This window comes from Lontra canadensis, unplaced genomic scaffold, assembly GCF_010015895.1.
Source record: "Lontra canadensis isolate GAN:19392208 unplaced genomic scaffold, GSC_riverotter_1.0 scaffold230, whole genome shotgun sequence".
NCBI classification, from domain to species: Eukaryota; Metazoa; Chordata; class Mammalia; order Carnivora; family Mustelidae; genus Lontra; species Lontra canadensis.
The window spans coordinates 130,852-157,477 of record NW_022631224.1 but is presented as its reverse complement, the minus strand read 5'-3'; the positions used below and the strand labels follow the sequence as shown (position 1 = coordinate 157,477).

At 44.5% G+C, this 26,626-nt stretch overlaps 1 protein-coding gene and 1 pseudogene across 2 annotated transcripts in view; one reads left to right on the top strand and one right to left on the bottom strand.

The window, feature by feature from the left end:
* Window positions 1-6,913: 6,913 nt before the first annotated feature.
* LOC116862284 lies at window positions 6,914-7,071 on the bottom strand (annotated as a pseudogene).
* Window positions 7,072-9,550: 2,479 nt separating this feature from the next.
* SLAMF1 (signaling lymphocytic activation molecule family member 1) overlaps window positions 9,551-26,626 on the top strand; it is a 31,297-nt gene continuing 14,221 nt past the window's right edge. The window contains exons 1-3 of one of the 2 annotated variants that reach the window (XM_032849473.1): window positions 9,551-9,945; window positions 17,274-17,612; window positions 19,492-19,779. In XM_032849473.1, coding sequence (XP_032705364.1) covers window positions 9,870-9,945; window positions 17,274-17,612; window positions 19,492-19,779 — 703 coding nt within the window. In that variant the 5' untranslated portion in view covers window positions 9,551-9,869. The remainder of the gene's footprint in view (window positions 9,946-17,273; window positions 17,613-19,491; window positions 19,780-26,626) is intronic. The other variant, XM_032849472.1, reaches the window with a different exon arrangement.

Here is a 26,626-nt window from a genome sequence, read left to right as displayed (position 1 = left end):
TCTCCTATTCTTCCATGCCCATGACATAGCATACCTATGTGAGCAAGCCAACTTTAGAACCCAGGCTCTTAAAGTAAATTCTTGTATTTTGAAAAGTTCAGTAAGTAACATAGGAAGCACCGTGATTGCCCCTCTTTCTCCCAGCTTCTATCTCAGTGTGGAATGGTGGACACTCTGGGATGCGGGTATACATTGGCTAAAGCCCCCATGGGAGTACTAGCTGGAAGGAAAGCTGAGAAGGACAGCTAGGTCTCAGGGTACCACCTGAGCCTGCAGGGTTTTATATTCCAGCTGCTTGCATCCAGACAAGATCAGAATTTAGCATTTTAATGGCCTTAACCCTGGTTCTATCATCAGAACAGGGAGCTGGGAGCCATCCTTCTTAAAGGCTGTACAACAGAAACAGAAGCCTGCTCTCAACTGACTTATTCATTCCTAGAAAAGTATCTCAGGGTGGAACCCTGGGCTTGCCGTTTTAACTCTGTTATGTTGCTTAACAATGCAAACAGTTAAACTAAGGAAAGAAGCCTCTGTGTCCAGGTATGGTCTATACTGTCACCCCATGGATTGCCTTCTACAGTTTAATGTTTTGAACAATTTCACAATCTTCTTTTGCTCTCTTTTCAAGGCAAGATAATTATTCATACAATATTCTTTAAGAAATCCCTGTTCATTAAACTAGGGAACAGCATATAATCATACATTTTTATGTATTATGTTAAATAACAAAGAACACAAAAGTGTGTGCAGAACTGTCATTTTAGTTACAAACATGCTCGTGGAAGGGGTAGCCTACTGAGGCAAGAGGGAAACTCACGCCAGCCGTTGCCCAGGAGGGATCATGGCTTCCACGTCGGGCTCCAGCATCTTGACCATGACTGTTACTTACAACAAGCCCAACTGCCAGGTGTGTACTTAGGATGACCCCCAAGAGGCATTTTTCACTTGAAACTTCATAATGCAGCAGAATAAATTGAGGTGTCCAGACCCATCTCACAGAGAACTCTACAGGTATTTTTATAGTCACGGTTAAATTAAACAATAACTAATTACTATGGCGTGTGATTTTGATCTTGACTTCAAATCCTTCCACATGTAGATTTTGCGAAACTGAATCAGGTGTGGCTAATGGCTCAGTTCACATTTTCATTCTGTTTCACATTTTCTCTCCTGATTTTTGTGTAATGGTACAGTTCCTGTTAGGCTTTACATGCTGATGCTTTTCTTTATGAAATGTGATTTTCTGTACTGAGGTGTTCAGTTCCTTTATAACAGAGTTTTTAAATACTTGTTGCAGAAAATTCACCTCTCTGCCTTAAATTGCTAAAAGTTTTTAACGGCCTATAACGTGCTTCACCTCTAATTAACTGCAAAGTTACTGTTGTCTCTCATGGGGAAGCCCAGGAACGACATCCATTACCAGAGTGCCCATAGCATTCTGGTCCAGTCTCTGAGGATTGTCCCTGATCTTGACCACAAGGTAGTACTTCCTGTGCATCACCTGCTGCAGCTACATGGGGTTCATCATCGAATCACTCATCCCCACTTTCAGGAAATGATGAAACCGAGAGATACCAAATTCAAAATGGCTGCCACACATCAGGCTCCGAGCTGAGCGCCTTACTTGCACTGATGTCATTTAGTTTCCCACAACCCTGTGAGGTGTTTCCTTATCTTTATGTCACTGATGAGGAAAGAAAGGTTCAGAGAGATTGTGCAACTTGCCCAAGATCACCCGACTTATAATTAACAAACTGGGGACTTGAACCCAAGTGTCTCTGATCACAAGTGGAGTTCTGAGCCAGCCTACTCCACAGCCTCCTAAACAAAGAGTTGGAGATCTACAAACTTGAAAGCGGTTGTGAAAAAGGTAGAAGATTATGGAAGATTTTACTTACTTTCTCCTTTTAAAAAACATTATTTATTTTAGATAGAGAGCAGGGTGAGGAGCAGGGGGAGAGGGAGAGAGAGAATCTCCAGCAGACCCTCCGAAGAGTGTGGAGCCTGACCTGGGGCTCTACCCCAGGACCCTGAGATGAAATTGAGAGTCAGAGGCTTAACTGACTGAGCCACCCAGGCACCCCTCTTTCTTCTTTTAAAATGTTCAATACTATATTATATTCACAATTTTAAAAAGAAGAGACAGGACCCTAATTTTTAAAAATCCCATTTCCTACATATCCCACTCTTAACTAGAAATGTTATTTGATAAATTCATTCAGGTGGTTGATAATTAAATGTGTAAGTCCTTGTTATGGTTCCATCATTAAGGGATGTTGAGAATCATTATATTTAATACTGATAGAATGTTTTCCAGATGGTTAGCATGGGGTCAGGCAAGTGCATGGAGAAGAGGAAGATATTGGACTTCCTTGCTGTGTGTCATCCCAGGGTATCCCCATACTGTCCCTCTCTTCAGTTATGCCAACTAGAGTTCTTCACTCAAATCCCCTAGTCTACAGCTCCATTTTCCAAGCTGCTCAAGTGTCCTAGCTTTTCCTTCTTCCCTGGACTTATTTCAGGTCAGCCTACATCACTGGCATGTCAGTGCAGGAGTCCCACTATATACATAGCTTGTGAGCATTTCAGAAGGTCATTCAGTGACCCATGGGGCATTCAGTCCTCCTCCCTAGCTGTCTTTGTCTCTCAGGAATGTGATCACTGGTTAGGGACTGGGACTATTCAGAAAGGAATGAATCCTCTTCCCTGACAAGCTTTGCAAGATGAGTGCTCAGTGGACCTGACAAAGAGCCTTCTAGAACTGCCAATGAGGAGCCCTTAGTTTGAGCTTTGTATGAAGGAAAGAAGAAGGCTGACCACAGTCATCCAGGATTTGTAGCATACTTTCCAAGTTATTGTTATATTTATAACTCTATCTAAGAAGGGAGATCAGAGCTATGGGAGGCAGCTTTTGGCGCACGGAAAAAGTTTGAGGTTGGTGACTCAACAGCACTGTTGCTGGTTCCTAAACTGGGTTCCTTCCTAGAAGGAGTGGAATTGTGTGGGCATTTCCCTCTCTATAGCAGCTTATGCCAGTAGAAAGCAGGCCAGAAAACTATACGGCTGTCATGTAGGATAATTTGGGGGATACTAAGAAGGACCCCCAACCCCACCAAGAATGCATCTCAAAGAGCTATGGGGACTGTAGGACAAGAGAAACTTAGTCTGTCCAGGGCAGGCCCAGAAGGAAGAGATCCCCACATATTGACTCTGGGGTCTGGAAGGAGGGCAGGTGCATCAGTGGAAGTGACAAGAGTTTGGGGAGGTAACCTCAGATTACAGATGCCCGTGGATATCTCTCCTCAACCTCTAGATTCTAGTGTTCTGACCTGGATCTGAACCCTGGAGAAGGTGCTGATGTAGAAAACATGTGGAAGACCTTGGAGAGAGCAATTTCAGCCTTACAGGCTAGGTAAAGGCCAGAAGGCACTTCCAGTGGCATCTTCACAAGCCACACTGGGCCACATCCCCAGCTTCCCTTTCTGAGCCTGGGTCACTCAGTACATCCATTTGCTCAGGCGGGTGGTTACTGGCATGAACATGTTGGGCAAAACCTGGGTCTCGGTCTGGGATAAAGCCACCTCATAACCTGGTTTCCCCACTCCCCCAACCCCCAAAGCCCTTCAATCCCTACAGGCCCTACCCAGGAGGTCTGTCTGCTCCACTGGTCTGCTCAGTCTCTGTAACAGACACCTGTCCCATGGGCTTCCTCATCTCACCCAACAGAGCTGAGCTACGGTGTTTTTTCCAGTGATTTCCCCGGGCTGATTTTAGACTTTGCAATCAGGTCTCCTAGGAGATGTTTCAGAATTTGGGGGAATTTTGTATTTTCATTTTGGTTTTGTGGGGTTTTTATTGTTTTTTAATTGTTTTATTTATTTATTTATTTATTTTTAGTTTTTCTTATTCCAATGGAGATGCTTATTATGGGCTCCAAGCAGCCAGGTGGTGTGGTCTGCCCCTGTGAGATCCCTCCTTGTGTTGCTGGCTCATGTTATAGGTACCTCTTTGGTCAGAGGTCTTGATGAGCACAGTCTTAAGCTGGGAAGCCAGGATGTTCAGGGGCAGCCCAGACGCAGGCACTTTCAGGCAGGTCACTCTGCAACCCTAGCCATAAAGGGTCAGGAGGGAAAGTAGCAAATCTTAGGGGGATGTTACACCCTTCGGTTTAGGAGATAACCTCATTGTGCAGCCTACCTTAGATCGGGGAAGGCTCTTTTCCATAGACATATGGTCTTCCTCAAACTCAGAAAGGGGTTCCATAAAGCCAAAGGGAAGGAAGTGCTGCTTTGTCACCAGTGATGGAAGTCAGGGGCAGGAAATACTGCTCACTCAGGATTCTCCTGTCGCCTATACCTTCATCTGTGCCAGATGTTCCATGAATAACAGGCAATTGACCAACATGAGCCCAAGGATTAGTTAAGGTTCTTGCCAAGTGTAATGGAAGTGGTATGGTGAATGGAGAAAGCAGAGACTCTGGAGTCAGGTAATGCAGGATTTGAATCCAGTTCTTCCATTTTGGGCACTCTGAGCCATTAGACAAGTTATTCAACAGGTCTGTACCTCAACTTGTAAAATAGTGATAATTATACCTGCTTTTTCCTATTATAAAAATTAATGAAATAACATAGGTGGAAGCTACAGGCATCCAGGGAGTTCAGTTAGGAGGATTTCCTTCTTCCTTACTTTCTTGAGTATTCATGAGGATAATGAGTATACTCCAGAGAAAGAGAAAGAGGTTTTGACCTGGAGACAGGGTTCCCAAGTTTGGTCCAGTCCCTGCTTTCCATCACCACCAGATCTGCTTCCTTCATAGAGCTGTTATAAAGATCAAATAAGGTAGTGAATATAAAGGATTTTGAAAATGGACTTATGAATGTGAGGCTTTATCACTTGTACATCTTTAGTTGTGGGTTTGTCCAAATCTGCTCTTTATAGCTGATGGAAACAGCTTGGTGTACCAGATACAGTACAGGATAGACTGATTTTTGAATGTTGAACCAGGCTTGCATGCCTGGGATACGTTCCACGTTTATACATTATTGAATTCGATTGGGCAATACTTTGTTGAGGATTTGTGTACCTATTGAGAGATATTGGCCTCTGGTTTTTTTGAGAGATATTGGCCTCTGGTTTTTTTCTTGTGATATTTTTGTTCGGTTTTGATATCAGAATGAGTTAGATATTGAATAGAATAAGCTAGAAAGACAGGATAGAATGAGTGAATTAGTATGCATTCTGATTTGGAAGGTTATTTAATTATTGGTTCAATTCGTTAAAAGAAATAGACTTATTTAGATTGTCTATTTCATTTGTGAGTTCTGGCAAATTACATCTTTCAAGGATTGATCCGTTTTACCAATGTTATCAAATTTGTGGGCTTGAAGTTTTTCATAGTATTCCTTTATTGTCCTTTTTTTGTCCATGGGTTTGGTAGTGATGCCCCCTCTAACATTTCTGATAGTAGTAATCTGTGTCCTATTTTTTTTTTTTTTAATTTATTTAGCCTGGCTAGAAGTTTACCAAATTTTCGGTCTTTGCAAAGAACCAGCTTTTGCTTTCATTGATTTTTCCCTATTAATATCTTGTTTTCAATTTCATTGCTTCCTACTCTAGTTTTTTTTATTTCTTTTTTTCTGCTTACTCTGGACTTAATTTGCTCTTCTTCTTTTTTTTTTTTTTTAAGATTCTATTTATTTATTTGGCAGACAGAACTCACAACTACGCATAGAGGCAGGCAGAGAGAGAGGAGGAAGCAGGCTTCCTGCCAAGCAGAGAGCCCGATGCAAGGCTCAATCCCAAGACCCTGGGATCATGACCTGAGCCAAAGGCAGAGGTTTTAACACACTGAGCCACCCAGGTGCCCCTAACTTGCTGTTCTTTTTCTAGTTTCCTAAAGTGAAGGCTTATATTGATTTTAGGTCTTTTTTCTTTTCTATTATATGCATTCAATGCTATCAATTTTCCTCTAGGCACCACTTTTTTTTTTCTGAATCCTACAAATTTTCATAAGTTGTGTTTTCATTTTCATTTTGTTCAAAATATTTAAAAATTTCTCTTGAGATTTCTTCTTTGGCCCATGTGTTATTTGGAAGTGAATTGTTTAATATCCACATGTTTTGGGATTTTCCAGTTGTTGTTGTTTTCGTTGTTGTTATGGACTTCTAGTTTAATCTCTCTGTGGTCTGAGAGCAGACAATGTATGATTTCTATTTTTCCAAATTTATTAAGATATGTCTTATGGCCCAGAAGGTGGATTATCTTGGTGAATGTTCCATATGAGTTTGAGAAGAATGTATATTCTGCTGTTACTGGGTGAAGTAGTCTATAGGTGTCAGCTGATTCATGGTGGTGTGAATATAGTGGTGTCCTGATTTTCTGCCTGTTGGATCTGTCCATTTCTGATAAGGGGATGTTGAAGTCTCCAATGATGATAGCAGATTTATCTATTTCTCATCATAGTTCTATCAGTCTTTGCCTTATGTATCTGAAGATCTGTTGTTAGGCACATATATGTTAAAGATTGTTATGTCTTCTTGGAGAATTGACCCCTTTGTCATTATATAATACCCTTCTATTTCTGATAACTACATTCCTTTCTTTGGGGTTTTCTCTGTCTAAAATTAATATTGCAACTTCTGCTTTCTTTTAATTAATGTTAGCATGTTTTCTCTTTATCCATTTACTTTTAATCTTTATGTGTCTTTATACTTAAAGTAGGTTTTTTATAGATGATATAGTTGGGTTTTATTTTTGTTTTGCTTTGTTTTTTTGAATAATATTTCAATTTATTGTCATGGTTAGTCTGTGAATAAGACATGTATTTAGGGCAGATAGTTTTCAATCTGCCCTAACATGTGCCCACATATCTTCACCTGGAAAATGAAGCATTTCAAGCTTCAGTCAGAGTAGATTATTCCTTTTTCACTTTCACAACTTTTTTTTGCCACTGCCGGAAGTCTTCTTGTCATTTGTTTCGAATTCTGTAGTCAGTGCATCTCTCACTGCTTTTGCACAGATCTGGGAGTTTCAAATGTAGCTGAGTCCAGTCTGTTAGCAGTACACCACCATGATGTCTCAAGAGTGAGTGCCTCTGGCCAACTTGTAAGGACCTATCTATGGGGAGCATTGTGGGCAGCCCAGCTACAGGAAGATCAGGCCTGAGCAGCAGAAGGGACGAGGCTCTGGACCTGCCAATCCTGCCACTTCTTGCCCTGATCTACCTTTCCAATGGCCCCTGCTGTCCACCAAGAGCCAATAGGATCTTGTTTTTTGATCCATTCTGACAATCTCTGTGTTTTAATTGGTTCATTTAGACCATTGACATTCAAAATGTTTCTTGATATTGTTAGAATAATATTTACCATATCTGTTACTCTTTTCTATTTGTTGCCCTTGTTCTTTGTTTCTGTTATTGCCTTCCACTCTTTTTCTGCCCTTTGTGGTTTAATTGAGGATTTCATTTTCTCTCCTTAGTACATAATCATACTTTTTTTTTTCACTTTTTTTTAGTGGTTGCTCTAGATTTTGCAATATACATTTACAACCAATCCAAGCACATTTTCAAATAACACTATCCTGCTTCATGGGTAGTGTGAGTACCTTATATAAGAAAATAATCTTAATTCTTCTTTCCTATCCCTTATATCATTGTCATTCATTTCACTTATATATAAGCATTGAGAAGCACATATATACATAAGAAATATACATAAGCACACATAATTGAATACATTGTTATTGTTATTATTATTTTGAACAATGTGTTATCCCTTAGATCGATTAAGAGTAATAAAAATAAGCTTTTATTTTATCTTCACTTATTCCTTGTCTGATGTTCTTTCTTTCCTTATGTAGATCTGAGTTTCTGACATATATAATTTTCTTTCTCCCTAAAGAACTTCTTTGACTATCTCTAACAAGGCAGAGCTACGGCAAAACATTCCCCCAACTTCTGTTTGTCCAAGAAAGTCTTTGTTTCTCCTTCACTTTTGAAGGATAATTTCTCAGGATTCGGAATTCTAGGTTGGTGGGTTTTTTTCTTTCTCTCATCTCTTCAAATATCTCACTCTATTCTCTTCTTGCTTCCAGTCACTTTTTTTTTTTTTTTAGGTTAAAGAAATATGCAACATCAAAGACATATATTGCAACCTCATTTACTGGTCAGTGACATTAGTGACTTTTTGCTGAATAAGATGGTAGTTGTTAAATCCTGGAATACTACTTCCTCAAATTCTGTGTGCTATTCACAACATCGAGGCTACAGTCATGATATATTTTTAAGTTTAATCTGAATCATCACCTTTTCTTTATCACTTTCTTACATCCAGAAAACCAACAAAACATTAAACCAGAGCTCTGATTCTACCATTTGCCAATAGGCTCCCACCCTGACTGATTTCAAGCTATGAACATGCTGTCGTTGAAAGTAATACAGAGCCCATATGATACCTGGTATTTTATTTCCACCATAGAGATACAATAGATGTAAATGTCCTCAAGACCATAGATAATAATAATATGTTGTGAACTAATTAGGAAGTAATTCGTTTTGAGTTTTCCCCTTAGTTATTATTCCTTCATTTACAATTAAATAAATATAGTAAATTCATATCAATCGAATTCTTAATAATGGTAATATTTATCAATCACCCACCTTGTAAGATTCCTGAAAATTTAACAATCAGCTCTCAGTAGTTGGTACATGCTGGCTCCCACACCCACTAGGTAGTATTTGGGGAGGATGCTTGGGTGTCAGATGAGGGAGGGAGAAAAGCAGTGAAGATAAAGGGTAAGTTCCCATATATTGCCAGGTCTTGTAACCTTAATTTCCTCAGGAAGGCCCATTGGAGAGTGCCTCTAATCTGTTAAAAAATTGTGTTTTTTTTAAGTTTTTTTTTTTTCATTTATTCATTTGAGAGAGGGAGAGACAGAGAGAGCACAAGCAGGGGGAGCAGCAGAGGGGGAAGCAGACTCCCTGTTGAGCCAGGAGCCAGATGTGGGGCTCAATTCTAGGTGTGGAGATCATGACCTGAGCCAAAGACAGATGCTCAACCATCTGAGCCAACCAGGCATCCCTAAAATGGACTTTAAAAACAAGAAGCTGACCTCTCAAAATCTCTTCCTGAACACTGGTAAAAGTATCTTTCCAGTATTTTCATTTTTACAGCTTAACTCGTGGAAAAATGTGTCTTTCTTCTGCCTGTTTTAGTCCCTTCCTCTCTACAAAAAGTTAGACACAAGCTCTGAAATAAAGGTACCCCCTCAAACACAACCCAGAGCTCACTAAATCCAACCACACTGCACCATCTGGGAAGTTGGATTTCTGCCAGCTGATCCACGCTTGCCCTCCCCATGTCTCTGGGGCTTTGACATCAGGACCCGACTGCGTGTGGAGGGGTTCTCTGAAGTTATGGAGCAAATCAGACATGAGACATAAGAACTCTTCAAAGTTTAGTCATCCAAGTTCAGTCTTGAACTAACTGACCCAGATCTGACAAGCCTCCATTTCTTCTTTCCACTCTAAGAAGGGTTACCAGACAGAACTGCCAGGGAAGGCTGGGGCTGGGAGGAGGGGGGTCAATTTCTGCTCAGGGCTGGGTTTGCTGAACTACTTTCCCGTCTTAGGCAGTCTGAGCATTTGACACGGACTTCTTGGGAACAGCAAAGTGATTTGAAGCCTAAAAGGAGATGAGCAATCCCCGAGACTCAGGCAGAAAAAGTCCCAGTGATACAGGAAGCCATCTGGTTCCTGATGCATAACTAGGCGGCAGAGGCACCTCTGCCTGACACGGACCTCACTCCGTTGTGGCGTCTGCAAGCAGCTGTTGGGCTCCTCAAGGGGCTCTCTTCCCTCTCTTCGCCAGCTGATGGATCCCAAGAGGCTTCTCTGCTTAAACTTCCTGCTGTTTCTCTCCCTGGCTTTTGAGCTGAGCTGTGGAACAGGTGAGTGTTCATCTGTTTGAGGACGTGAGTCCCACCATTACCTGCCAGGAGTCAGCCAGACCATGGTTGGAGAGAAGTCGCAGGGGCTGGGGGCTGTGGTTTGGCTGCCTCTCTCTCTCAGGGACTGGCTCTGAGTTCCTTCTGACTCTTCCAAAGAGGAAGGAATATTGTGGGTTCCTGGATGCCAAGGCTCAGCCCCACCAATCCTAGTTTCCAAGGAAACCAGGAGCCCTTAGCCAAAGGCACAGGTAACATTGCAGACCAGGCTCTCAGGGTGGGACGTTCTGGCCAAGGTTCTGGTTGAGTGGTTGTTTTTGCATCCAGCAAATACCCAGGCTAAGGGGCTGAGATGGACCGATGGAGCTTGGGAGACGATGACTCCTACTTCCCTGCCCTTGAAGGGGATCCTCACACATGCGAGCAGCCCAGCCAGAACCACGGTCCAACAACAGGGAAGGGCTGTAGTGTAGAAGTGAAGTGAAAACCTCAGGCATCAGTTGAGGTCAGAGAGTGGCTCCAGTGTGGTCATGCTGGTGGCGACTTTCCTGGAAGAGAACCTCCCAAGGCAGTGAGATGGGGGAGAGGCCAGGATTTCTGGAAATGCAAATTGGGAACTCTCAAAGGTCTGGGGAGCTCTGGCAGTAGGGCCAGACACACAACACAGGGTTTGGGGCTGAGCTCTGCTCTTGTCTTTCTGGTATGTGTCCCTCCTGGAGGTGAGCTGGGGTGCTCTGTAGTAGTATCAGGGCTATGAGAAAAGGTATTTGAGAAAGAAAAGCCATACAAGAAGTGGACTTTGGGCTCACTGGGAATGTTTCAGAGCCTGGAGTCTGGTTAGACTAGCGGAGACAGCCCGGAGTGGAAGCAGTATTAGGGAAGGGGGGAAATCCTGAGGCTCTGGGTGTTTTGTACTTGGGGTTTTCAAGACCGCAAATCCATTAAGGACTTTTACAGGAAAAGTCCAGAGATACTCTATGGATGTCGGAGAGGCTGTGCATGGGATCTATCTTTTGCTAGACTCCTAGATAAAGAGGACCTTTCTCGACCCCCATTTCCCTCCGAATCAGGCAGACCTAGAGTTCTTGCTTTCTGAGGTCTAGGGAAGGGGTGATTGAGCTCGGGGTTCAGAAAGCCAGACTGAACCACTTTAAGCCACCACAGAGAAAGCCAAACCTTCTCAGATGCACTTCGTTTGTGGCTACCACTTGGGGATATTTCTTAGTGACTATCAGGAGCGATGGGGTTGAACAGTGGGTTGGACTTTTTAAATCTCTGTGTTTACTTGCCGGCTAGCCAGCCTGGCCCACAGTGTTCCCATGGCACCAGGTGCTGGCAGCTGCTCCACTGGAGGCTTGACATTCCCTGGTCAGCAAGAAGCAGCCCAGCTCCGTGGGGTGTGTCTACCCAACCTGCAGTGTCTGTCTTCCTTGCATTCCGTTTTCTCTGAAACACGCCCAAAATTTTTAGTGTTTTTATTTTTAAATACACACCCTTTTGTGAAACCCCAATTAAACACAGATGGAAATGCTTTGCAAGTGGGACAGGTCAACCATGTCAGTTCAGTTACTCAACCAAGAAGTGCAATTCTTGTAAAATCAGGAGCCACTCTCCTTCCCATCTCTACCCAGCTTGCCTCCCAATTCCCTGTCAGAATTGTAGAATCAAAAGTCCACATGTCCCTTCCCCCAATAAAGCAAATTTTCCATTCCCTCAATGGATTTTAAAAAAAATAGACTATTTTTGGAGAAATTTTGGGTTCACAGCAAAAATGAGCAGAAGGTACCAAGACTTCCCCCACTCCCCCACATGCATAGCTTCCCTATTATGAGCATCCCCCACCAGAGCGATGCATCTCTTACAACTGATGAATTCCCCAAGGGGACGTTGTATTCCTCCAGGTGGGTCCACCTCATTCACACACATGAAGGGTAAGAGTGTGGGCTGCAGACTTGGCCCATCTTTGTTCACTGGGCCATTCTACCCAAGGTGTCAGTCGAAGCTTCTCAAAAGATTTAATACTGGGATACTTTTTTCTCGAAAGATTTAATACTGGGCTATAAAGCCATCACCTTCACATCTCCAGCACCAGACTGGAAACCATAACGTCGGGGCTGATTAGTTTTATCCATGGATTGACTTTAGACAATCCCATTGAGTAGCTATCTATTAAGGACCCCGATGTGGCAGGCATTGTGCGAGGGGTTGGGGAAGCACAATGAGCATACACAGACTCTGCCCGGGACCTGACCCAGTATCTGGTATATCAGAGCCCTTCCACAAATGATTGTTGAATGAATAATAATAGTATGTAAAGCCTATTTGCTGTATACCAGGCACTGTTCTAAGTGCTAGGTGTATTATTCACTTAATTCTCACACCAACCCTAGGGGATATGTTATTATTGTTACCATTACAATTTTATAGAAGAAGGAATGAGAGCCACAGAGAAGTTCAGCAGTTTCTCTGTAGTTACACAGCCTGACTTCAGAGACCTCATTAATGAGCCTGGATAAACTTGTGTTTGCTGGAGGTGGGAGGGATGTTAAAATTTGTCTCCAGGTCCCATGGTAAAAATTAGAATATGCTATCTGTAATTGGAGCATGTAAGTTGATTTTAATTGAATTGAAGTGTAGGAATATTCAAAAGGTGAGAGAAGATGATAAAACTATAGAAGGAAGCAGAGGGCACATGGAAGTATTTGATCTGGATAGGAACTTCTTTCAGCACCTAAGTTTTCATTTAGTTTTTTTTTTTTTTTTTTTTTTTTTTTTTTTTGTTAACCAGTTTGTTTATTGCAAGAGTATCACACATACATCTACTTAAAACTTCAGCAGTACAGAAGGGTATACAATGGAGACAGGACAGCAGCTATCACCAGTTCCTTGTGTGTCTTCCCAAATACATACACTGGATTTTTTATAAGACTTGATGAGAGTATTCCTGATGAAGATATCAATGTAGAGGTGAGGTGTTGTGAGGGTTCAGGGGGATGGCAAATGGTCTGCTGAGCTTGAAGCCTGGGCTCCATAGCCAAGCGTTTTCCATCTGCTCCCCTGGCAAGCGGGGAGAAGGGTCCCCATCATTTCCCAGCCACACTGTACTTCTTAGGGACGTTAGAACGACGAAACAGAGTACATTCTGATTTTGGAGAGAAGGGTTCTGAGATTCTGTGTTGCCATTTGCTCACTCATTCAGTTTTTCATTCTCTTGAGCAGCATGGTTTTACTGAGTTTCTACTGTGTCCCAGGTGGGTGTAAGGACTCTAAGTGGACAAGCAGACATAGTCACTACTCACAGAAGCTTATTCTTGAGTAAGGGTAACAGGCAAAGAATCAGAGTTAAAAGTGCAAGGAGTGATATGAAGGGGACATAATAAGGCACTGGAGGCATAAAGCAGGGAGGCCTAGAGGAGGCTAGGGTTCAGAGGCAGAGACAGGACGGAAGGAGTTAGTCAGGGAAATAGAGGGCAGTAACCGGTAGTCAGCCTGGGGCATGCAGATGTAAGTCCTCTGACTCAGAAAGACTCAGTAGCATCAAGGAAGGGGGGGGAGGGGGAGAGAATGGCTCTTGGGAGGGCAGGTAAAAGAACAAACATCTCTTCTGGGGCCTCGCTCTGCTGTAAGAAGTGTGAGGCCTGGTAAGACCTGCCCGAGTCAGGATGCCTGGGTGGCTCAGTGGATTAAGCCTCTGCCTTCTGCCCAGGTCATGATCTCAGGGTCCTGGGATCGAGCCCCACATTGAGCTCTCTGCTCAGCGGGGAGCCTGCTTCCCCCCTCTCTCTGCCTGCCTCTCTGCCTACTTGTGATCTCTGTCTGTCAAATAAATAAATAAAAATTAAAAAAAAAAAAAAAGACCTGCCCGCGTCCTCTCCCTGAAAGCTATGGCAACATGGCGTGAGCCCATGTGAGCGTGTCATGACCTGGCAAAACTAAGTGGGTGGTTATCATTAGGTAGAATCCCATCTTGAGAAGGGTTGGCTACATGGGGCTCATTTCAGGAAAATATCCATGGGCCCATGTGAATCACTCTACTTTCTAAGTAGAATTACCCTTGAAGAAAACGAGTTGGTGTTAATGGCTACGAATGTTTTCTCCAGACTCTTGAGCAAACAGGGTTGACTGAATCATGGCCCCGCTGGAAAAGTCGCATCAGGCCGTAGGATGTTTCAGGAGTGGGGACTCCACTTGAAGGGTTCTCTGAACCACTTTAAAGTCCCCACTTGTTTTCCACTTGTGCTTAGCTGGTACTGGTTTCTAGTACCCCTTCCAGACCCAGCCACTCACATGCACTCAGTTGTGAGATCACCATTCTTCATGTGGGTTGCAGGGTGTGAGGGTTTCTTGCTGACCGAGTTTCGATCCCACTCCCCGTGTGTGAATGTGCAGATACCACTCAGCCTGCCCTCTCATCTGCTCCTTCTTTTCTTTTTTCTCTTTCCCTTCCTGTTTTATTTCATTGGTTTCTTTGGTGCTGCTGCTGGTGGTGGTGGTATGGGGGCCCCTCCCGATGCCATCTTATATCCTCCCTTCCCCTCACTTCCCTTCATCGTTACGAGTCTCCACCAATCCCACCCTAATTTAGCCCAAGTGGACTGCCTATTGTTTTCTCCCAATTTCTGGATCCCTTTATGGGCCTGTGTTGGGATTTCAGAGCATTTTGGTATCAAGAACATCTGGACCAGTTTGTCCAGTTTTCCAACAACCCACGTGAGCCACAAGTCAATGGTGTCCTTTCTAGGCAGTTGCACTACTCAAGCAGACAATTTTGTTTTACTTCTCTGGCTTCCTTATCAACTAAAGCAATCTATGTTCTCTGAGTCATGGGCTCCATTTTTGAGATTTAGCTTATGGGTAAGTTCAGTTACATATCGGGCAAAGCTAAATAAGAGAGATTTGAGTCAGGTAATAATGTAGCTTTCTGCACTCATATTTTGAACAGATATTTATTAAAAGCCTACCATACACCAACTATTGTTGTAGGTCCTAGACACAAAACTACGAACAGAATGAAATTCTTCCTTTTGAAGAGTTTGCATCCTAGCCAGGGACACAAAAATAAAATAGAATAATACACGATGTATCTTCAGACAGGGATAAGTGTGCAATCAGAAGGGTGCTTATTTTGTATAGGATGGTGAGAACAAGTTTCTCAGAGGCGATAACTTCTTGAGCAGAAATCCAAAATAAAGTGAGGGAGTGAGCTACCCAGATATATAAAGAAAAAGATATCCAGAGAACAGCAGAAGCAGAAGCTCTGATGGGGGAATGTTCTTGATGAGGTGTCTGAGCCAGTATGACCATAGCGCAGTGAGTGGAGAGAGAGGGCAGTAGAAGGGTCAGGGACGGGGTTACTCAGAGTCTTTGAAGCCATAACAAGGCCTGTGGCTATTTCTTCTATGGTTGCTAGAAATCCCTGGAAGTTTCAAAGCAGGAGAGAGACAAAATCTGGCATAGGTTTGAAAGATGAGTCGGCCTACTGTACAAATGCCAGAAGATTAGTTGGAAGCCAATGGCTGTGCCAGGCTGTGACGACAGTGGCAGAAATGAAGGAGGTTGGAGGTGTTAGGATTGCAGACATATCCTGAAGGTAGAGTCAACAGGAGTTGTTGATAGACTTGATATGGCGTATGAGAGAAGGAAAGGAGATAAGGATGATTCCAAACGTTTTGGTCTCAGAATTTGGGGGAGTTGTATTGTTGGTGGGAGGGGCTATGGAGCCAAGAGTTTCTTTGCTAAGTTTGCAATGCCCTTTTGACCTCCAAATATGGATCCATGTGGGCAGTTTGGGTGCGAGATCCATCTCTGCAGGCATTCCAGAAGTATGTTAACCCACGCAACTGGATGAGCACGGCTAGGAGAGAGGGGCTCTGAGTACTGAGTCCCAGGATGCACCAGTATTTAGAGATCTTTAAGAGCAGCAGGTTCCAGTCAGGGAGACTGAGAAGGAGTAGCCAATGAAATAGGAAGGAAACCAAGAGAGTGGTATTCCAGGGGTTGAGTGAAGGCAGTGCTCCAAAGAGGGAGTGACGAACCATGTCAGGTGCTCCTGAGAAAGCAAGATGAGGATGGAGAATAGACTCGGCACTACGGCGCACACAGTGACCTTGATGAGGGTGGTTCCAGTGAGTAGTAGGGAAGAGCACCTGCTAAAGTGGGTACAGGAAAAATGAGTCAGGAAACAGAAACAGAAAATATAAACACACATTAAAGGACTTTGCAATAAGGGAAAAGAGAGAAATGAGGCAGCCTCTAGGGATGAACCTGGGGTTAGGGGAGGGGTTTGTAAGAGGAGGGAAGTTACAGGTTGGTATGTTGTGTGTTGATGGAAATAACCCACAACATTCTACACCAGTAATAAAGCTGATGGTGCAAAGGGTGGGGGCTATTGCAAGAGCAAAGGCCTGAGGTGGGTGAGTGTTCCATGACGAAAGAGGCTAACCTTAATGGGGGCATAGACCATCCAGCTGGGTCGGTAGGAAGTTCTATTCTCATTTTTTCTGCATTTTCAGTTCAGTGAGAAGCAGAGTCATCAGCGGAGGCCATGGGTTTGAAGAGAGAGGAGGTGTTAAATAGTCAGCAGTAGGATCCCTTACAGTGATCTGAAAGGGTGGGGTTTTGTGTGTGTGTGTGGTTTTGTGTTGTTGTTGTTGTGGTGGTTGTGGTTGTTGTTGTTGGCTCAGTTCTTTTGAAAAAGAGAAATAAAATAATTTCTCATCCTTGATATTAGGAACTATCTTATGGTCTTTTTGAGAGCAAGAGTTCCACAGTTTGAACACTGGGCTCACCACACTCCTAGCTCCACATCCCTCAGACTTTGTCTTCTTTTTCTGGAATTATGCTCTCTGTAGCCTTGGTCTCCTAGGCTCGCAAGCTCAGAATCTGTTCCAGTTGCTCTCTGCCCTTCATACTAGGTACCCAGTGGTGGTAAGAAGTCTGGTCAAGGAATGAGCAGACCTGGCTTCTAGTCCAGTTACTGGTTATGTGATTTCAGAGATGTCATTTAACTTCTCTACGTCTTAACTTCTCCATGCCTTCACTATAAATCTGAGTTGATAGAATTCTCTCCCAGATCAGAGAACCCCAGTGTCCTAGTTAGTCTGTACATCTCCTTTGTAAGCAATTTTAAGATTTCCATGGGGATTTTTCAAACATTAAGAATATAGTAGGATTGTTATGACCATTCCTATAGACTACAAGGGACCTGGCAACTCCAGGGAGAGCCTGAGAGGAAGAGCGAGCACCTTCAATCTGTCATTCCTGATGCACAGAGAGGATGAGATTCTCAAAGAGTTCTGCAATCACAGACTTTCTTCTTCTTCCTCTCACAGGTGAGAGCTTGCTGAACTGCCCAGAGATGCCTGGGCAGTTGGGAAGCAGTGTGCTGCTGTCCTTGGCATCCGGAGGCATAAGTAAGAGCATGAACAAAAGCGTCCATGTCCTTGTCACCAGAGCAGAATCACCAGGAAACAGTGTCAAGAAGAAAATAGCTTCCCTGGATCTGCCCGAAGGGGGGTCTCCACGCTATCTGGAAAATGGCTATACCTTTCATCTGGAAAACCTGAGTCTGGGGATCCTGGAAAGCAGGAAGGAAAATGAGGGCTGGTACTTCATGACCCTGGAGGAGAACTTTTCAGTTCGACACTTTTGTCTGCAGCTGAAGCTCTATGGTAATATTGGGGCTTCCGCAGTCTGCACGGGGAGGGGGGCACCCGAGATCATTCCTTACCTAAGATTTGGGCGTCTCTCAGAAGCAAGGGTATCCAAGGTTGGGCACAACTTGAAAGATCACCTAGTCCAGGGTTTTTAAACTGTGCTTTAGGAAGAGGTTTCAGAAATTCACAAGTCTTTTTCCTCCAAATCGCTCACTGATGGTAGTTGATTAGCACTAGTTAGCCCTACCCCATTTCCCAAAGACAAGGAACCCAGCTGCCTATGGACTACAGGGCCCGTTGGCCCCAAGAGTCTCAATTTGCAAATAAGACTTGGTTTAAAAAAAAGGTTTTTTCCCCCCGATTTTTAAAATGTTTGAATACCACAGATCGAACCCAATCTCTTTTCTGTTGATAAGGACACTGAAATCCAGGGAGAAGTGGTTGGCTTGTGTTTTCACGAGTCCTCGTGGGTGGTTCCCCGCATGGGGGCCCAGGAAGAGGAGAGCTGAATCAGCGCATGCACTGCCCGCACACCCCATGTGGCCGCATCTACCTGGTGAAAAAGCACCTTTTTCTCATTGAAACAGAGGTTCTGGTTATAAGGTCGCTTAGCTGCAGAGCTTAAACCAGAATCTAGGTCCATTTGAACCCAAGGCCAGTGCTTTTTTGAGCCTCTTTAGCTGCCAGCCCTTCTGGAATGCACCCAGATTTTGTATCTCTTAGACCCAGAGACTCTTTGAATTTCCAGGAATCCTGACAGCAGCCCATGTGGGTTGTCCTGCTTTCTCACAGAGAGACTTCCTTATCTTTGAGCTGGGACAGAGAGCCCCCACCCACCCAGCATTTCTTTGAAATACTCAGGTGCCTACAGGAAAGATGGCAATACCCCCCTCACTCTTCCCCTAGTCCCAGCATCCCCCTTCCTCCACATAGTTTATGCAGACTCCCCTCAGCCCTCTGCCAGGTACAGAGATCTCTGACTACTCCAATAGTGGCCCTAGGGTTGACACATCATGCAGTTTCTAGAACAGTTCACTGCTTTTGTCACATCTTGTCACATAAACTCTTACCTTGGAAGATACAGTCTCTGCAACCATGACATTCTTCTCAAGTCCAAGAAAGAAGAGAGCCAGACATCCTTAGGTTCTGATCTCAGTTTAAGTGATATTATATGACACACTCCACTTCTCTGGGACTCCGTTTCCTCACCTGTAAAATGGGAGTACTTATAACTAAGGTTATAATTGTTGAGAAAGTTGTTAGAAGATTAAAGACTATGATAAATGTAAAATTCCAGATTCATGCCTATCGTACAGTACTTGTTAAATAAGTACAACTTGCTTACTTGCCTTGGCTATTTCATAGATTAGAGTGAGATCTCCCCTAGTCCCCTCCGCATACCCACACAGACACACACAGACACACATACACACCTACACACACACGGACACATAGACACACACTCAGATACATACCCACCTACCCACACACTCCAGGTAAAACCCCACCACTATGTCATTCTTTCAGGTCTAGAGGTAATACTTTAGTCAATGACAATTAAACCATGCGGATTAGTTTGCAGAAAATGCCACAGGTAAAAAACAGAAGATTGGGAGCATCACCAAGAACAAGTGGATTCCTTAACAATAGTGGTGGGAGGGAACTAAAAGATAAATGATTTTTCCCTATTTTGTCTTGAGGTCATACTGGGAGAGTATAGAAGAGAGAGAGGGATTTGGGGGAACCAGCAGATCGCCTCAGCAAATAAATCGCACTGCACACCCACAGGGAGGGAAAAATAGCATTAGGCTGTATTTTCTTCTAACAAGAAGGTAGAGTTAGAATCCCAGGGGGTTCACTTTGGTGACGGCTTCCTTCCTCCCCCTCTTGACAGAGCAGGTCTCCACTCCGGAAATTAAGGTGTTGAACTTGACCCAGGGGGATGGGAACTGCAGCTTGATACTGGCCTGCGACGTGGAGAAGGGGGACTATGTGGTTTACAACTGGAGTGAGGAAGTGGCTACTGACCCACTGACCCCAGCCAACAACAGTACTCACCTCCTGCATCTCAACCTTGGCCCTCAGAATGTCAACACCGTCTACGTCTGCACTGTGAGCAACCCCATCAGCAGCCGCTCACAGACCTTCACCCCGAAGTCCCAGTGCTGGTCAGAATCTTTAGGTGAGTGCCCTGGTGGGGGTGGGCGTGGCACATTGAGGATATGGGCTCGGTCCTCACCTGGACTAAATGATCTGCTCCCATACCCATGGCCTCCACCTCGGTAAAACACTTTCCGTTTTCTCTATAGTTGATAAAAGCCTCCTCATGTGCATTCAGTGAATGTCCTCTGCTCATAACCAGGCTGGCATTATGCTTGGTTCACACTTGAGGACAACGATAAGAAATGATGGAGCCAGACCCAGAGTGCAGACCTCCCAGTTGTGATTCTTCCTCTCTGCTCCTGTCTTGACTCCAAGCCCCAAGGATAGCTGGGTGAGAGAGTGTAGGTGGCAGGTCCTGACTCCCCTGTCCATACTCCACTAGCGGTGGGACAGGTCTGCAACGTCAATAAGTACTGTTGACCACCCATGCACAGAAATGGGGCAGGGATGTGATACATGATCTCTGCACTCCGTTCTAAAGCAACACGTTCTAAAGATAAAACTTGAAACATTTGCTCAATAATGAAAAGCAGGATATAATGAAGGGCCACATTTTATGGAATGGACTGTGACTCTCATAGCAAGTCAGAAGGCCAGGGGAGTCAGCTCTTGGACTGAGACCTGGACTGTGAAGTTTGGGGATAATAACAAATCATATAGCACTCTGTTATTGGCCGAGCACTCTCTATGCTATGATCTCTTTTGATCCTCACAATAGCCATACCATATACGTGTTATCATCATCTTCACTGTACAGATGAGGAACTTGAAGTTCGTAGCATTTAAGTACCTGCTCAAGTTTCTTCAAATTATAAACAGTAGAATCAGCACCTGAACGTAGACCTTCTGACTGCTCATTCTCTGGGAAGAGTATCATTATTCTGCTATCAGAAGGAGCAGAAGGCTGATTAAGTAACCATCTGAGGTTGGGAGCAGGATAGACAGACCACTGACTCTTTTCAATAACAGATCCTGTGTCCATTCCTCAGCTGGGTTCAGGGACAGAAGGACCTGGGTTCTAGGCTTCAAAGCATTACTTATGTCCTGACATTCTCCTTCCTGCAGCGACTACGGGGAACAGGAATCCTTCCAAGGAGACTTCAGCCCAGTGTAAACCTGGTGTCCATGGAGGAGGCTTTGTAGAGTTTTAGAAGGTGGCCTCCAGGAACCCTGACGCAATGCTGCTCTGTTTACTTACAAGGATAAGGTCACTTAACCTAAGACTTAGATTCTTCATCTAAAATAGTAACAACTGACAGATCTTAATGGTTTACTAAGTGCCACATAGGTAGCATCTCATTTAATCCTCACAGCAACCAAATAGTATGAGTATTCCCACTTTATAGCTGAGGAGAGAAAGATATCAAAAAGGCACACATAGAGCAGGTAACAGAGCTGAGCTGTCTGGCCCTGGAATCCTCACAGGAGCTAGTGAAAGAGATAATGCACAAAAATCATAGGGTTTTTTCTTGGGGGCACAGTCTTCTGTGATTATAGCAACATTCTTAGAGCAAAGAAAGGTCATCCAGTGTTTTACCCTGGCCTATCTAAAAAAAAAAGAACTCTCTTCATGCTTCTCAGGGTGGTTTAAGAAGAATTTAATTAGTGCACTCCAAAGTCTTGATAGGTCATGAAGCTTCACCAGGGGCACTTGGCTCAGGACTGTCTAAAGAAATGTGGAGATGCTCTTACTTACCGAGGCTACGTGAAGGACCAAGTACACACAGCATGACCAGATTTATTGACTGAGGAGCAGGCTCCTACGAGGCATGAAGGAACATGAAGAGTAGAAACATGGTGCCGTGATAAACCCCATCAGGATCTCCTGTCAGTCGTTAGGAGAAAGCACCTAACATGAGGCAGCCTTTTCACTGTCTTGGGCCCCTGTTCCGTCGTCTGTAAAATGAAGAGGGTGACCTAGGGAAGTTCTGTCCAGAGTCCATATTCTATGATTCAGTTTGCACTACATTTATAAGAAGTGCTAACCAAAGGTTACAATGAGTATTAGCCTGCTGGGGCTGCTGGGACAAAGCATCATAAATGGGGAGGCTGAAACACCCAAAACTTATGGTCTCACAGTCTGGAGGCCAGAAGTCCAAAATCAAGCTGTTGGCAGGGCCGGTTCCTTCTGAGGCTGTGAGGGAGGGGTCTGTGGAGGCCCCTCTCTGGGGCTGGCAGGTGGCTGTCTTATTCTGTGTCTTCACACTGTCTTCCCTTGAAGCATATCTCTGTTCAAATTCCCCCTTCTTATAAGAACATGGACATATTGGATTAGGGCCCCCCTCTAACTAGGGCAGCCATAATAGAGTATGGCAGACTAGATGCTTGAATAACAGAAATTTATTTTCTCACAATTCTGGAGGCTGGAAGTCCAAGATTAAGTGTTGGCAGGGATGATTGGTTTTTTGTTTTTTGTTTTTTGTTTTTTTCCCCTGAGGCTTCTCTCCTTGGCTTGCAGAAGGCTGCCTTCTTGCTGTGTCTCTACATGGTCTGTCCTCTGTGCATATGCATCCTGGTGCCTCCTTGTGTGTCCAGATTTCCTCTTCTTATAGGGACACTGGTAAGATTGAATTAGGACCTACTCTAATGGCTTCATTTTAACTTAATCACATATTTTAAGATCCTATCTTCACATTCTGAGGTACTAAGGGTTAGGGCTTCAACATACAAATTTGGGAGGGATACAGTACAGCTCATAGCACCACCCTGCTGACGTCATTTTAACTTGATTACCTCTTTAAACACCCTGCTTCCAAATAAGGTCACGTTCTGAGGACTTCAACGTATGAATTTTGGGAGGAACATAATTCAATCCATAACACAAATAGAGATCCCTCCTCCCTGCCTGCAAGGACGAGAGACCATAGCACATCAGAAATCACATAGCTGGTCTGTGGCATGTCATTCCCAGTACACCAGGTTGCCTAAAGACAGAAAGCAGAGTTTTATTAGTTTATTCATTTGTGTTTGAAAATGAATATTACTAACTCTTAAAATACTGTGCTTAGTTTGACAAAACTCTTACTGAGCTTCTCCTGCATTCCAACATTGTGCTAGGGGCTGAGTCCACCAAGACCAAAAAAGACATGATCCTTGCCCTGAAGGAAAAAGATAGTTTCTGTAAATAACTGATCTGAAATTGTGTGGTGTGATGGGCAAAATGGAAGTAAAAAGAGGGAACAATGACAGACACTATCTGGTGGAATCAGAGAGAACAGCACAGAGGATGTGACATAAACTGGATTTTGGAGAATAGACAGAAATTACCCAAGCAGGTAAAAGAAAGACATTCCAGGCAGAGGGCAAAGCAGAGGTAGCTGGGCCTTGTCCTGTATTATCCTATAGGCAGGAAGTAATAAAGCCTTTTAGGTAGAGGAGTAACATGATCAGCTTTGCTTTCAGAGAGAAAATTCAGTGGAGCAGACAATAGGTGGGGGCAGGGCAGAGGCAGAAGAAAGAAAAACCAATTGTGGGGAAGAGCCACCATTGCAGGGACCCATCAAGAGACAAGGCCTGGACCAAAGCAGTGACCATTAGTTTAGTGAAGACTTCATACAAGGGACTTTCCTGCCTTGGGATGAATTGGTAGGATCTGAGGGTTTATGAAAGGTCTCTTCGCCATGCCATTTTTCTAATGACATTTCCCCAGGATCTCAGTCATAGATTCATCCTGCTTCCAACCGGCACGCCATTATTCTACCGCAAGAAGCTTCTTCATGTCTCTTGCTATGAAACATCTGTGCTGCAACGTCCAAGTCTTGGTTTCTACAGAGCGCTCCGGGGAGTCATGAGAAGCATGCTCATGTGGGTCGGTCGCATATGACCTGCTGCCGTCCTTCACGACCATCTTCTGACATAGTTGTATCTACGCCAGAATGAATAATACGAAACCTTAGGTAATTCAGCTGAAAGGGAATGCCCCTGGAAGCTCATCTTGAAAAGAGGGCCCTTTTCAGTAGATGAGCAGAACGTTGGCTCAGCAAGTCTGGGTTAGCTCAGAGGAAGAGACAACTGACACCTACTAGTGAGCCCCAGGGGTTCCCCCTTTCTAACAAGGCCTTTCTAATAATGGGAGCACCCATTGATACAGAGTCACCTAGATGTTCCACACACACAGAAGCAGGGCCCTCTTCATGGTACTCCCAGTCCAGGAAGCATCACAATAGTGGTAGGAAGATGGAGCCTGGTACCTCTCAGGAGCCTTGTCACAGGGCCACAGCTGCTGCGAGAGAAACTGAGATGAGTAGTCCTTAGCTGGACAGCCATGTGACTGGACAAGGTTTGCGCTGCCATGGAAGCATGGGGGCAAACTGTGGCCACCGCTGGTAGCCTCTGCCCTACAGCATTGGGTGGGACAGGCAGGTGGAAGGGGTTTTCTGGGAACTGTGAACTCTGTGAAAGTGTGTACTTGGATGGTCCCAGATCTTAAATTAGTGCATGGTTTGTGTGAGCATCCTTTCCCCACCCCCAACTCTGCATGGAAGCCATCATCAACAAGAAGGTGTTCTTTTTTGAAGATGGCTGACTTCTTCAGGTAGTGCCTTGCAGACCGCCTTGCTGACAAAACCACATGAAAGGCAGGAAAGAGATCGGCATTCTCAGACCGTTATGGTCGCATCTCGGATCTCCTGGGAGCAAACTTTATTTGTTTCTCAGTCTTTTCTGTTTACTTCTTTTTCTCCTTAAAGAATAAGTTTTGTGGACTTGAGGAGGAAGAGAAGTTTTTGTGTTTCTGTGGCAGCAGACTCTTAGAGAGAAAACAGGCCCTCCAGTATTTTCCCTGGAGGCATGGCTACTTGTCAAGTTGTCATGGTTTAAACCACAGCCAAGAGGACTTAGGACCAAATGGTGGGGACTCCTCGTAAATGGCACTGGAGTTCTCAGTCAGCCTCCTTGGTGCTTCTAGGAGGCTCCAGGGGGATAAAGGCCCCAATCTCAAGCATAGGAATATTCAGATTGGGTTTCTTTGTGCATGAACAATGGGGCCCATGGGCCCCAGAAGGACATTTCTCCGATTGCTGAGCAGCGCCATTCTGAGAGTCCTCACCGAGGAAGAAGAGGGAGAGCTGGAGTTTTCTGTCACAGGAAACGGTGGTTTGAAAATGGGAGCACAGGTGGTGCTGAGGGCACAGGCACTCCCTCTCTTCCTGGTTCCACTTCATTGTTATGAAGCATAGGCTAAGTAGGTCATCACTCATTCCCTTCCATTCCTGCTTTGAGCCTTTCAGAAGTGACCCTGCATTCCTTCTGAGACCTTCTGATACTCAGCGCTGTGATCATTCTTAACCAAAGGATAGAGGATAGAGGATAGTGTTCCCCCAGCTTTGTTCTGCGGCTTCTAATTTAATTTACCTTCCTTCATCATGTGCTTATTAAGTGCCCCTTAACCCTACATCATATCAGGTTGTGGGGGGCAGAGCAAATAAACCATAAGGAACAGGGTCTACCTTCAAGCATTTACAATCCAGGTGTGATTTCTATACCTTACTAGGTAGAAAAATATCATCATCTTAAGAAACGTCTACTAGAATTCTTCTTGCAAGGAACAGGTACCTTACTTTAAATGTTAGAGGGCAGAAGGTGAGACCCTCCCCAAGGAATCCAGCCATGGGTTAGATGATTCTGTATGAGAAAGAGGACAGATGTGGCTTGTGCAGGTGTAGGAAGAGAAAAAGAGGGTCTGAGCCTGTCAGATTGTGGACACCAGCCCAGTTCACCATGGAATCTGCTCCCTGTGACCTTCCAGCTTTTCAGTAGCGGAATCATACCCACAAAATTTGTAGTGTAGGTGTTTGGCTCTTTTGTGTGGAAAGTGATGAAGGCACTGCGCCTTGCACCCAGGATAGCCCAGACTACGGCAAGCAGAGCCACGCAAGCAAAGACTTGGAGGACCACAGGAAGCTGTTACCAGAAATTGCAGGGATCATGGGCAGCCTAACCCCAGCAAGCCATAAATACCATTTTGTCCATATTTATCCAATTTTTTAAGGGCATAGAGTTTCTGACATTCAGTTTCCATATGAACATTCTTATCCCTAGATAGTAGTACCAAACAGATGAGCACCGTGTGCCAGACCACTCGGACCCGCTAGATCGGGAAACGGAGTCATAAGCAAACAGGATGGGGCTGCAGTGGCTCTGAACATCAGTGAGGGGCCTCTCTGGATGTGAGATCAGACCTATCTTCCGTCCTTCCTGTACTGTGCGCCACGTCCTAAGACAGCCACAGAAGACATAGCGGTGTGGCCTCTGGCCTCTGAGAGGCTAGCGGCTAGGTGGGGAAGGAGCTGGCATTTCTGCACCACATTTGTCCTCCAGGCATTGCTCTGGGCACCTCCCATCATTCCTTCCTTGGCTCCTTTTTTTTTTTTTTCTTTTTTAGATTTTATTTATTTATTTGAGAGAGAAAGAGAGAGAGTAAGAGAGAGCCTGAGAGGGGAGAGGGTCAAAGGAAGAAGCAGCCTCCCCATAGAGCTGGGAGCCCGTTGCTGAACTTGATCCCGGGACTCCGGGAACATGACCTCAGCCAAACACAGTCACTTAACCAACTGAGCCACCCAGGCACCCACTTCCTTTGCTCTTTAGAAAGACTCTGTGAACTAAATATTGTTGGGCTCATTTTGCAATCAAGACTGAAGCCCCAGAGGTTATGAGCAGTCTGTCTGAGTTCACAGAGCTATCAAGTGGTAGGTTCAGAATCTGAATCCACCTAGCTGGTTCCAAATGACCTTGCTGAAAATGGTCTACACAGCAACGGTAGTGTCGCAAGTCAGGTTCTAAGGCACATGACGTAAACCAAGGTGCTGCAGAGTCCCAGGGCGAGGGAATAATGGGAGCTGGAATGGTCAGGGGAAACTGACACAGAG